This window comes from Mytilus galloprovincialis, chromosome 11 (genome assembly GCF_965363235.1).
Source record: "Mytilus galloprovincialis chromosome 11, xbMytGall1.hap1.1, whole genome shotgun sequence".
Lineage (NCBI taxonomy): Eukaryota > Metazoa > Mollusca > Bivalvia > Mytilida > Mytilidae > Mytilus > Mytilus galloprovincialis.
In genome coordinates, this window is record NC_134848.1 from 401,393 (window position 1) to 415,771 (window position 14,379).

At 33.6% G+C, this 14,379-nt stretch overlaps 1 protein-coding gene across 2 annotated transcripts in view; it reads right to left on the reverse strand.

The window, feature by feature from the left end:
* Nucleotides 1–8,172, reverse strand: part of LOC143051484 (uncharacterized) — a 42,962-nt gene extending 34,790 nt beyond the window's left edge. The window contains exons 1-4 of one of the 2 annotated variants that reach the window (XM_076224349.1): nucleotides 8,021–8,172; nucleotides 2,462–2,613; nucleotides 1,826–1,890; nucleotides 477–805 (exon numbers count right to left, since the gene is read on the reverse strand). In XM_076224349.1, the coding sequence (XP_076080464.1) occupies nucleotides 477–805; nucleotides 1,826–1,890; nucleotides 2,462–2,613; nucleotides 8,021–8,056 (582 nt within the window). In that variant the 5' untranslated portion in view covers nucleotides 8,057–8,172. The other variant, XM_076224350.1, reaches the window with a different exon arrangement.
* Nucleotides 8,173–14,379: the final 6,207 nt, after the last annotated feature.

Genomic DNA, 14,379 nt, shown 5'->3' on the forward strand with positions numbered 1-14,379 from the left:
CTAAGTCCTCAGAGCATGTTTAACTTAACTAAGTCCTCAGAGCACTTTTACTTAAGTAAGTCCTTAGAGCATGTTTAACTTAACTAAGTCCTCAGAGCACGTTTTACTTAACTAAGTCCTCAGAGCACGTTTTACTTAACTAAGTCCTCAGAGCACGTTTTACTTAACTAAGTCCTCAGAGCAGTTTTTAACATTTAATTACAGACAAATAACATTTCATCATTCCTTTATACAGCAATGCATTCTGTTAACTGGATACACTTGTATTTAGTGGTCCATAAAGTGCAGAAGTCAGTGGACAGACATCTTCAGCTCTTTCCATGCCATTACTACTAAAAAAATAGTTTCTCATTTTAACACATTAAAGACAAAATTTGAGGCCAAGTCTGAAGATTTGATATCCTTGAATTATTTCATTGGATTTTATTCTCTCTGTTTGCTACTTGTCTACTAGAACTCTCTGTGTGTTATGTTACCTGTCTATTAGAACTATCTGTTTTCCTCCCACTATCGTCTGTTCCGATACTCTCGTTAGATCTCCATACATTATTATTATTATTATTGTTACTGTTTTTGTCTCTTTGATTTCGTCTGCGTCTGCTGTTTGATGAGAAATTATTGCTGTTGATGTCATTTTCACCCTCACTGGGCATGACAGGAAGTGATGTCATATTATTGATGAGAAAATTATTTGGAGGTGGCATGAACTGATTGAAATATGGATCTTGAGGCGGTGGTGAGGTGAATGGGAACAATGGTGGTTCTGAAAATTTGTTTGGAGTAGGAAATCTGTTTCCGTGGTGACCTGAAATAATCAATAAATCTAACATAACTTCTTTATCATGATTAAACCATAGGTGGAATGTTTCCAAGATAAAGGTTCGACTAAAGTTATCACATTATCAAAGATTCAACTAAAGTTATCACATTATCAAAGATTCAACTAAAGTTATCCCATTATCAAATATTCATTCTACATCACACCTTTTGGGGCCCTTTATAGCTTGTTGTTCGGTGTGAGCCAAGGGTCCGTGTTGAAGGCCGTACATTGACCTATAATTGTTTACTTTTTTTAAATTGTTATTTGGATGGGAGTTGTCTCATTGGCACTCACACCACATCTTCCTATATCTATATACATCACACATGTCACACCTTTCATCAAATATGGATGGTTGTTATATACAGGATTTTGAATTAAGTTTTTCTCTCTATCTTCTTAAGTTTTTGCTCAAAACACAAAGTTGGGTAAAAATCCTCATTTAAGGGCAATCACTCTTATGAACAATGATAAAGCTATTTACATTTTTGTGATTAAAAGTGTTTATTTATTTATCTAGTATGGTTTAAATCATAGAAGGCAAAACTGATATTTTTTTATCTCTAAATATCATAGTTTTCATGATACATGTAATAAGCAAAATGAAAAAAAATGTAAAATGGCCATTTGTTGACAATAACTCCTTTAGAATTTTGTCTTATAGTTTTGACATATATGTTTAATTGGTAGAGCTCATTATTCTGAAATTAAGGGAAATGCATCTCATGGGTTTGGTCCTATTGGCATTTTTGTGATCATATATTTTTGATTATACATGTATTTGCTTTTCAGTTTCTACTTATATACCGGTACTTTACTTTCTTGTAGAATGTACAAATCATTACCAATATCATCTTACCACATTATCTTTTTTCTTATATTACAAAAAATGTATAAAAACATGAAAATTAGTAAAATATTTATCACATGATTGTAAAAGATAAAGAATTAGGATGCTTCATCAGAGTTGTTGAAATCTTTTTTCCCCCTAGATGTATGTCAAACCTGAATTGTTTCTATTTCTGTTTGGTCTTTGATGTCTGGACCAGTTGCCATGGTTTCCACCAAGTCTGAAAATAAAATAAAATTGGTTTTATATGAATACAGTTAATATGGAATTAAAAATTCATAAAGGGACTTAGGATTCTGCAATTGGTTCTGTCAGTGTAAAAGCATAATGTTCACCTTAAAATTGGGTCCATTTATCAGTTAACCACAGATTGAGCCTCTATTTTGACTCCATGAAAGCGGATTACATGTATATGACTAATTTGTCTTGAAAAAGCATGTGAATTTATTTTCTTTCCACATTTTAAACCTCTGACCTATTCTATTTAACCTTTATTTTAAGAGCAATGAAAGTCACATTGCTTCCTTTAAGACTAGAGATTAAAATCAGAATTTCTGACTTAAATATCCACAATAATAACATGGTTATAGCATTTCTTTGATAGTGTTTTATTTGAAGCAGTATTTTTTAGAAGATCTCTTTTCAAGTAGTGACAAATGACATATAAACCAACCCTGTTCTACATGTAACAAATCCTTCGTACCTGTTTCCATTAAAATCTGGATGTACAAATGGAAAGCAGATGGTCATGTAAGTAGGTATAGTTTGTATGGGTGCTGTCCCAATCTTACCTGTTTCCATTATAATCTGGCTGTACAAACGGAAAGCAGTTGGTCATGTAAGTAGGTATAGTTTGTATGGGTGCTGTCCCAATCGGAGGGCCGTAATTACGAGGTATAAATACTGCTGCATTCGCTGATAAACCAGCCGCATGATCATTTCCCTGCAAATAAAATAATGTGATTACTTTAAACATGTTAAATAATGCAATGAAAGGTTAGTTTTAAACATATTAATTTATAGTGGATTGGGAAACAAATTCATCAACTTATATTAATCCCTTTCCACTTTGTGGGTGTGAGTGCTGCCTTGTAGTGGCATTAGGCTGCTCTTTCCACTTTGTGTGTGTGTGTGCTGCCTTGTAGTGGCATTAGCCTGCTCTTTCCACTTTACAGGTGCGAGTGCTGCCTTGTAGTGGCATTAGCCTGCTCTTTCCACTTTGTGGGTGTGAGTGCTGCCTTGTAGTGGCATTAGCCTGCTCTTTCCACTTTGTGGGTGTGAGTGCTGCCTTGTAGCGGCATAAGCCTGCCCTTTCAACTTTGCGGGTGCGGGTGCTGCCTTGTAGTGGCATTAGCCTGCTCTTTCCACTTTGCGGGCGGGAGTGCTGCCTTGTAGTGGCATTAGGCTGCTCTTTCCACTTTGCGGGCGCGAGTGCTGCCTAGTAGTGGCATTAGGCTGCTCTTTCCACTTTCCGGGTGCGAGTGCTGCCTTGTAGTGGCATTAGGCTGCTCTTTCCACTTTGCAGGTGCGAGTGCTGCCTTGTAGTTGCATTAGGCTGCTCTTTCCACTTTGTGGGTGAGTGCTGCCTTGTAGCGGCATTAGCCTGCTCTTTCCACTTTGTGGGTGCAAGTGCTGCCTTGTAGCGGCATTAGCCTGCTCTTTCCACTTTGTGGGTGTGAGTGCTGCCTTGTAGCGGCATTAGCCTGCTCTTTTTTAATATCTACAAGGGTGTCTTTAACATGCAAGAGATATGGCTGGTTAATAAGTAACAATTATATATCTCACCTGCATTTCAACAATGGCAACTTTTTAGTAAAAAAAATCATCATTAAAGCAGAAGATCTCTATAGCTATTTAGAATAACATTGCATAACTGTCAAACTCACAAAGGACCAGTAGGTTTCAAAGGAGATGATCTTTTTAATTGGTACAGATGAAAACAATGACAGATGTCAATTGCCAAAAGAAGCAATAAATGGCTTTTATCAAGCTAAAATGCAATTTTGATAATTTACAAATGAGCAAAAGATACATATATACCATGCATGTATACTGTGAATTCAGAAATTGTATTCAGTTGATGTAGAGCGGGTTATTTTAGCGGAGAGAACAAAATTGCAAAAAAGTGCACATGTACATGTACCAGGGATGATTCCACTATATAGTTTAGGGCCGCTTGGCGGCCCTAAAATCGGCCAGCTGCCCAAAAAATATTTGTGAATATAAATTCCCAATTAATGAAAATAAAACAAGAGTGCACACACTGAAATGTCTCGCCTTCTATACTAATCATTGATATTATGTTGATAGTCCTAAGTATAAAGCTTTATTACAACTGTCTCATAAACTTAACATTAACCAAGATAACTAAACAAAGACCAATGAACCATGAAAATGAGGTCAAGGTCAGATGAACCATGCCAGGCAGACATGTGCAGCTAACAATGCTTCTATACAACATATATAGTTGACCTATTACTTATAGTTTAAGAAAAATAGACCAAAACACAAAAACTTAACACTGTGCAATGAACCGTGAAAATGAGGTCACAGTCAAAAGAAACCTGCGCTACTGACATAAAAATCATAAAATATTTCCATACACCAAATATAGTTGACCTATGGCATATAGTATTAGATAAAAAGACCAAAACTCAAAAACTTAACTTTGACCACTGAACCATGAAAATGAGGTCAAGGTCTCATGACATCTGCCCGTTAGACATGTACACCTTACAATCATTCCATACAACAAATATAGTAGACCTATTGCATATAGTATGAAAAAAACAGACCAAAACACAAAAATTTAACTATAACCACTGAACCATGAAAATGAGGTCAAGGTCAGATGACACCTGCCAGTTGGACATGTACACCTTACAGTCCTTCCATACACCAAATATACTAGCGCTATTGCTTATAGTAACCAAAACTTAACCTTGTTCACTGATCCATGAAATGAGGTTGAGGTCAAGTGAAAACTGTCTGACAGACATGAGGACCTTACAAGGTACGCACATATCAAATATAGTTATCCTATTACTTATAATAAGAGAGAATTCAACATTACAAAAAATCTGAACTTTTTTTTCAAGTGGTCACTGAACCATGAAAATGAAGTCAAGGACATTGGACATGTGACTGACGGAAACTTCGTAACATGAGGCATCTATACAAAGTATGAAGCATCCAGGTCTTCCACCTTCTAAAATATAAAGCTTTTAAGAAGTGAGCTAACACCGCCGCCGCCGCTGTAGCCGGATCACTATCCCTATGTCGAGCTTTCTGCAAAAAAAGTTGCAGGCTCGACAATAAAAATCGGTATTTGTGGAAAAGTTTAGGACTTTATTCATTATAGGTTGAAAAATATAGGCAAAGTTTAGATGTTTATGAAGTGTCCTATATTTTGACTTTAGTCATGTGGTAAACTAGTTTAGCAGCCGGATTCAATTGATTAAAATGTTATGGAAGTATTTGATCATTGTAAAAGTAGATCGCCCAGCAGGTTGATCAAAAACATGATCTTTTTGTCAAAATGGGTGCCAGAGCAGACCTCGGCTAAGATCAAATTCAAATTTTGATATAACATTGTCATTGATGAATAAATTTTAATAGGCACCGATCTCGTAAAAGCAGATCACCCAGCAGATACATGTATAATTTGATGAAAACTTGTTTTTTTATATATCATTTTATTCTGGTATCACCTAAGTTGGACAAAGGTATACAGAAAAACACATTAGTTTACATTACATTGCATACATGTACATTCATGACATTTGTTGAGGAAGCATTAAATACGAGTTTTTTTACTACAGTATGTCACAACTTCTTAAATCAGTGTACAGGTGGAACTTAATATACATTTTCCGTTTTTACAGGAAAATTATATTATTTTGTCTTAGATTTTATGCATAGAGAAATTCCCAATTGGGATAAAAATTCCCAATTCGTTGTTCAAGGGACCCATTTGAAAACAACTGGAATCATCCCTGTTAACTGTACCAATGCATGCAATGTAAAGTCTAGATATAAGTTTTGATTCCTTCAAAATAATTTGTATACCTTATTGCACATGTTGCATATGTTCATAAAAATGGAAATTTTACACCCACAAAAATAACCTGCTATACATGCTATATGGTATTATCGAGAATGGACCAAAAATGAGTGATTAAATACTTCAATTTCAGGAAAATCTGCACATAGATACAATGTCAGATAACAGAATGCTAGCTTCTCACAGGGTACATGACCCATAGAGGGGCTTGTCAAATGAGCTGCTGCTGTAAACAGTATAATTTCTATTTAAAACTTTTAAATAAATTCATACATTTTTCTAAAAGACTGCTTTAAATCTGAAAATTTGATTGTTTTAAGCTATGCCAAATCAAAGTAAAAAGCATTTTGTGAATGTGCTATGTGAGTTCAGTTCTTGCTGTGTTTTCTGATTACCTCTGTAAATCACACAAATACAGACTAATCACTTATCTGGAGATACCTTAGAGAAACAGAGCCATCATACATGAAAATCTATCCTCATGTTTCTGTCATGGCACACTATTTTGTACCAGTGCTTAAGAGAAGTAAAAGGTCACTATTGCTATAGAATTCTTTGGTTTTACTTTTACTTTTATAGAACGTTTTATTTATGGCACTGGCTACGGTTACATGGAAATGTATTAAAGTGATATAAAAGTTATTGTTACACTAATTAGTGATTAGAGACTTATTGCCGGAAGGCAGGGATGGGTAAGGAACCGATAAATTACGAATGTAACAATAATACCGTTACATTGCGTTATTGTAACATTAAAGACTGCAATGTACGCTAGCTTTGTTAAACTTTTAAAACCTTCTATAGTTTTGTTGTTTAATTCTTCAATATGTCATGTATACATGTATGAGATAATAATAGTAATAATTACATTATTATTCAAGAAATTTTGATTGTTTTGATGTTGTTAAAGAAACTACTATAGTTTAATACAATGGCACTATTGACGAATACATTACATGCATTATTTTAGAACGAAATTACGATCACAAAATATCTGGACTCTGAAAATGAATACACGATTGACTTGTTTTTTAACAACCTCACATGTTTCCAACATGTCCAACAAAAAATTGGGCGAAAATATAAACATTGCAAGAGTAAAAAAAATATTTTTCACCTGAAGCATAGCAGACATTGAAAGTTTCTTTAACTTCAAAAAGGGAAAGTGCAGAATGGAATTGCTATAAAGAGCATGCACATTTGCTGTATCACTGGTTTGTTAAGGCTGCTTAAGAGTGGTTTTACCAAAAATGTGTTGGACTTAAACATGCTAAAAAAAACAACATACTGGATGTGTAGAAACTGTCATTGTAAATAAAAATTTTAAATATTGTATGTCATGTATGTATGCAATATTTAAATATCAAACATTACAATTTCAAGTTTATTTACAATTTACACAGTGTGCATATGTTAAGTATGTTGCGCCTGTCCCAAGTCAGGAGCCTCTGACCTTTGATAGTCTTGTATTATTTTAATTTTAGTTTCTTGTGTACAATTTGGAAATTAGTAAGGCGTTCATTATCACTGAACTAGTATATATTTGTTTAGGGGACAGCTGAAGGACGCCTCCGGGTGCGTGGAACTTCTCGCTACATTTAAAATGTTGAAGACCTGTTGGTGACCTTCTGCTGTTGTTTTTTTCTATGGTCGGGTTGTTGTCTTTTTGGCACATTCCCATTCTCAATTTTAATTAAACATGTTAATTGAAAATATGTTCCTGTATTCATTAAAGAGGGGGGATAGGACCTTTAACAGGAATTAGAGATTGGGTGTTTTAAGCTCGGGAGCATAGGATTGACCCTGTTGGGATCCGGGAATTCTTTTTTCGAATTTTGTGATGTAAATTTATTTAAATACGTGACCTCAGGATTTCGTGTTTTTCAGCCCAAATATTATTGTTGCATTCGTAATTAAAAACCCTGGATTCCTGCAATTAGTCTCCAATGTTACAATATTTTTTTTATATTATTGTTACATTTCCATGTAACCCTAGTCAGTGCCTTTATTTATTTCTTCCTGCTCAGTTGTTTTTTATTTGGTTAGTCTTTTTTTTATTTTACAAATACTGAAATAGTCTACAAGATCAGTACTTTCCTTTATTTTAACATATAGTGCAACAAGATATCCATATTTGAAATAGTGAATTCTTTTTTTCCTTCAAAGTAATAGTTTATGGCAAACTGTGTTCACTTCTCAGGTGGTGTGTGCCCAAGAGATAAATGAAGCATAATTTAGGATTAGCCATTACGCAATATTATTGTTCAGCTTTCGTATTTGAACCAACCTGGAGGTCCATGATAAAGTTTATAGATTGTGCCATGGAATTTCAATCTTTTTAAGTGTTGCAATCTTCTTCATTGTCACGACGAAACAGTTTTGACGAATCTGTGCATTCCTACGTTGCAAAAGTTATCGTTCATTAGCGGAAGTTGTAAGGAGGCGTGTATCACGTGACAAAATTTTGTCCTAAAATGTAAATAAACAAAACCATGTGCGTAAAGAGTAAACAAACGTGTCATATTGAACTATGATTTAAATGGCTGGATTATATTCGATTTTAGTTGAATAAATCGATGCTATTTGTAAGCAATACTACTGAGGAGGTTAAAAAAGTGTCACATGGTGAAGAAAAAAGGTGGACCTGGGAAGGAAAAAAGGGGGGGGGGGTATAAAAATAAAAATATATATATATAATAACGAATTAGATTTAAGCGAGAGAACTTTGTGTATTACTGAAGAAAAAAAATACACCAAGGTTTTCAATATCACAAACTAGTCAAAACATTTACTAAATTTTATCATCGGTACAATTGGACATCATTCGTAAAACATAAACAGATTATAAACCGATGATTTTACGTTCGTGTTTAACATCCAATTGTATAAGAGGTAAAGGATTAGGTCCAGTAAGACCCTTTTTGGCCCCAAAATATAGCAGTTTTACAAAATTGTTAAAATATAAACTTTTAGTTATTTATTGGACAGTAGAATGCTTCTGCTACATAACTATGGTCTGTTTTTGACAATACAATGCACATATATCGGGTACTAGCACAATTAAGTCATGCTAAATTACTGAAATCTTCACAATTCTAGCATTTTAGTTAAAATTTAGACGGTTTCCGTGTAAAACGAAAGTGGCGGGCCGCATTCGTGTTCATCCTTAATATTGAAACGAAAGTTGTATTTTATGATAATACATAACATATATATAAAGGTTGAGGATGAACACGGATGCGGCCACTAATGAATAAATCAGTTAAAATCTTTCACATAAACTAATTGATTTAAATGAAATAGACACTTAAGTGTTTAAAAAGTGGTCAAAATCTTTCGTCTGATGAACCTGATATTTGAGGCCAAAATCGGTCCTTACCATGCTTACCGGACCTACTCCTTTGAACCAACCACAGCTTTATTAAAAAAATTACAACATTTGCAGCTAAAGATACATACCGTTGAAATTAAATAAATTATCCACCGTTCAGATAAATAAAATAGCGGACGGTACCCCATTAAAATGTAATTTATATTTGAATGTAATTTAACCCAAACGTATTAAAAAGAAAGACATCTTACATAATAATAAATTAAACTGTTAGAACAGGAATTGCTACATAATGATACATAAATCAATAAAGGACTGCTAGCAGTTACTGACATGTCAGCTCCAGACCAGAAAGATTATGTCTTCGTCATATGCATGAATATCAAGTACAATCCCTCCCGTTAGGGGTTTTGTATTATATTATAATAAAATATATGATGAGAACATAACCCGTATCATGCCAACATCTTGTTTTAGAATAAATGTGTTTATTTCCGATGCAAATACCCTATAAGTGATATGAATCTGTATATGACCTGACAACATTATCGTAACACTATCCCTTAATTTTTATTAACGCTGTTTAAAGGTTTTGTTGGCTTTTCAGGTTAATGTCGACCTTTTTATGCTTGTTAAATAATATCACCTGAAAAAAAGGGTGTCAAATTTACAGTAATTTGGGGAAAATCTATCAGTTGACCGATGGCAGGTTTAGTGTACATTTTATACAAATATCTATAGAATATGGTTACATCTGAGTGAATTATCCAAAAAGTGGTAAATTTTACTGCAAATGTTGTAATTTTTTTAATAAAGCTGTGGTTGGTTCAAAGGAATAGGTCCGGTAAGCATGGTAAGGACCGATTTTGGCCTTCAATTTTAGGTCAAACAATGGTATTACCAATTTAAAGCATACATTTAGGTACTAAACATTATTGTTCAACACCAAACAACTGTTCCAATTTGTTGTTAAGGTTTAAATTACGACTTATTGACATTATTCATATAGCTGTGCATTATAGTCAAACAAAAATTTCGGAATTTATTGTTGTAAAAAAGCTGGCTGTTCTAATTATGGCCGTTGTAAATACTAAAAAAAATACATTTAAACTGAATATATGTGAATTATATAAGATTAAATGATAATAATATACATAATCCTTCGTATACGATCTAAAACACTTTACAAACAATATGAATAACAATTAAAAAAGTGTCGCTTTTTTATATAGTAACACCATTGACCCTTCAGTAACTCCAATGACACAAAAGTATCACCATTGACATCAACTTTCAGATTTTACCTTTATTAAGTACTGCATGAACACAAAGCCACAAACACCGAGCAAAAGAAAAAGATGAAAAAAATACTTCTTAGGATAAAATATCTCAAATTATATAGCATAACATCAATAACTAAAAATGTCAATAGTGTTACTAAATAGTGTCATTGGTGTTACCATCATACATCAGTTTGTGAGAACTTTGTATATGTCATACATGATATTGTTAAAACATTGTTAAATAAGTATTCTTTTTCATAAATAATATGATGTTCCGCTTGTTAAGCATGAAAAAAACACAAAACAATACTGATTGTCATGATATAGTCAGTGGTGTTACTAAACTGGTCAATGGTGTTATTTTATCAAAATGGGATCACCATTGACAGTAACACCAATGATTTAATGCGTATTTCAAGATTTAGTTACGAAATAAGTGCTCCATTCCCCTATTCTATATGTTGTTACTGGTGCATGTTTCTATAGTCAATATAATTTATAATTCAAAGTTCAGGAAATGTTTTCAAAAAAGGATTTTATAAGGGCACACCATGGACACTGTTTTCAATTATGATATAGCTTTTACCTACTTTTAAGATTTTTTCACAAAATTTTCAACATAAATATTGTTTTCTTTTGCATAACATGCTTACAGGTAACATTGCTAAGGGAGAAACTATTGCAACTGCTGAAATCTTCAGATATAGATAACGCTTACACTACCAATTTGTCTTTTGGTTACACCAATGACTTTAAAAATGAGACTTTTCCTTTTGTTGAAATATTTTAGTATAAAAACCAACATACACCTCCCAGATCATCAAAACCAAAATTGTATGTATCAAACTGCAATAAAAAGTGATAAATCCTAATAACAAATTGTATACATAATAGTCCTATTTCAGGTCTGAAAGGATTTATAGTAAAAAATAACAGTTGATTCTGGCTATATCCAAGGGCTTAAGAAAACATTTAGGATGTTTTTATAACATTTCATACTGTAAACTGTATATAGTGTATCACAAAACATTCATATCTAACATATGAAAGTGTTATTTTGATACATTTTGATATATTTTCATGTCCTTTGACTGAAACATACCAATAAATAAACTCATGATAGATACCAGGACTAAATTTAGTATATACGCCATACGCGCGATTCTTCTACAAATTACTCATCAGTGACGTTCGAATCTTAAAAAGTTAAAAAGGTTAAATAAAGTACGAAGTTGAAGAGCATTGAGGACCAAAATTCCTAAAAGTTTTGCCAAATACAGCTAAGGTAATCTATGCCTGAGGTAGAAAAGCCTTAGTATTTCAAAAAATTCAAAAAATTGAAAACAGTAAATTTATAAATATAACTATATCAATGACAGTTCATTATCAGCACAAAAAGTACTGACTACTGGGCTTGTGATACCCTCGGGGAAATAAATTTCCACCAGCAGTGGCATCGACCCAGTGATTGTAAATAACATAGTTTTGCATGGTTTTTTTTATAATGACACCGATATGAACGTTGGTTTCATTTCATAATTTATATATATATATCGTGTACAAGTTGCGATTTTGTATAGGATATAACATGTTGAATGGTCATGATTTAGCAGACAACAATGAACAAACTTCAGTTAGAAATGGTAATTGAATGAAGTGATGCTAACACTGGTTGGTTAGGAAGTATCACTATGTATGACATCTCCTGGTATACTTCCTCAAAATAGGGCGCTTTCTGGTGGTGATAGTCCTGCTGTCAATACCAGTGAGGTTTTGTCTGAAATTTAAATTATTGACATCAAGTATGCACGAAAGAGGGCCCTTTCTGCACAGCAGGTACATGTACAAGCTGATGCCTTGACAAAAACTCAAAAACTAGATTACCTATTCTGTACCAAGGTGATAACGTTATCATTCCTATTCCGGCCATTGATATTGGCCCTGCCAAATGAGAAAATAAAACATAACAGGTGTGGTGATGAATGTGAATGAACATGACGGCTATAAAATTGGAATCAAAGACTTAATTGGACAAATAAAGGGATACTTGAGTAGAAACCAGGTTCAATTTCTTGCAAATGCAACTTTAAATGTGTCTGAACATGCTGAAGTCTCGATGAGTGATAAGAATGTGAGAGATGGTGCGTAAGATGTAATAAAGTGGAGGGCAAAGTGTGGTGCATTGTCAGTGTAAGAAAGGCAGTTGTAAGTTTGGTAGGTGTAAATGTATAAGAATTAAATTTTTGTGCAACTCAAAGGTATCACATGTCTCTGTCTTGTAACAACAAGTCAAAAAAACTTGTTTCTATATAGTATGAAAATGTAGTATTCCATGCATGCTGAAAATAATGCCCCTCCTTTTGCATTTGATTACTATAGTATTGGTTTTTTTTTATTATTTGATAAATTTCAATCGTGAATGTATATTCTGCTTTATTTTTGTACAGGTTAAAACATGTACGAAGTACTTTTGTACATGTTATAACTTGTATTTTGGCATTGTACATATTTTAAATATGTCTTGTAAAAGTTGCAATTTTGTACAGGATATAACATGTACAAACATATTGTACATGTTATAATTTGAACAATGCTAAATTACAAGTTACAACACGTACAAAAGTACTTCGTACATGTTATAACTTGTACAAAATGTTGCTTAAAAATGCTTTTAACCTGTACAAAATTTAAAAATGATAACAAAGCAGAATATACACGACGTATGGTTGAAATTGATTGAATAATAAATCTAACAATAATCTAAAGCAAAAGAAATTGGATTATCTACAGCATGCATAAAATACTACATTCTCATACATTTTAGAAATAAGTGTTTTTTACTTGTTGCTTCAAGACGGAGACATGCGACACTTGAGATGCACACACATTTAGTTCTTTTTCATTTACACATACAAGACTTACAACTGCCTTTCTTACACCAGGGATGATTCCAGGTGTTTTCAAATGGGTCCCTTGACTGCATCAAATTGGGAATTTTTACCCCAATTGGGATTTTTTTATGCATACAATCTAAAACGAAATAATATCATTTTCCTGGCCTATAAAAACGGAAAATGTATTTTAAGTTTCACCTGTACACTGATTGAAGAAGTTATTGGATTCAGACCAGGGAAGTTGCAAACAAAAAGTTCTCTGAAACCGATATTATCAAGATGCTTGATTTCTTGATTGACAACATATTTGTAACGTTCGGAAGACGTGTTTTTCAACAGACTGTCGGCATCCCAATGGGAACAAACTGTGCCCCTCTAATTGCCGACTTGTTTCTTTATTATTATGAGGCTGACTTCATGCAGGAACTTCTTAGGAAAACAGAAAAAGGAGTTAGCAATATCCTTTAACTCTACTTTCCGCTATATAGATGACGTTCTTTCACTAAACAATTCAAAATTTGGTGACTATGTGGAACGCATCTATCCCATCGAATTGGAGATAAAGGATACTACAGATACAGTTAAGTCGGCTTCATATCTTGACTTACATCTAGAAATTGACAATGAGGGTCGGTTGAAAACAAAACTTTACGACAAAAGACATGATTTCAGCTTTCCAATTGTGAACTTTCCATTTCTAAGTAGCAACATTCCAGCAGCACTTGCATACGGGGTATATATCTCCCAATTGATACGATATTCCCGTGCTTGCATTTCCTATCATGATTTTCTTGATAGAGGGTTACTGCTCACAAGGAAGCTATTAAACCAAGAGTTCCAAATGGTGAAGTTGAAATCATTCCTTCGTAAATTTTACGGACGCCATCACGAGTTGGTTGACCGTTATGGAATAACCGTTTCACAAATGATATCGGATATGTTCCTTACGTCGTAACTACAATCCCCTTCCTTTTCATGAATGTGAACTACCGAATTAGACTATTTACCAGATTTGTAATCACATAAGCAACACGAAGGGTGCCACATGTGGAGCAGGATCTGCTTTCCCTTCCGGAGCACCTGAGATCACTCCTGGTTTTTGGTGGGGTTCGTGTTTATTCTTTAGTTTTTTATGTTG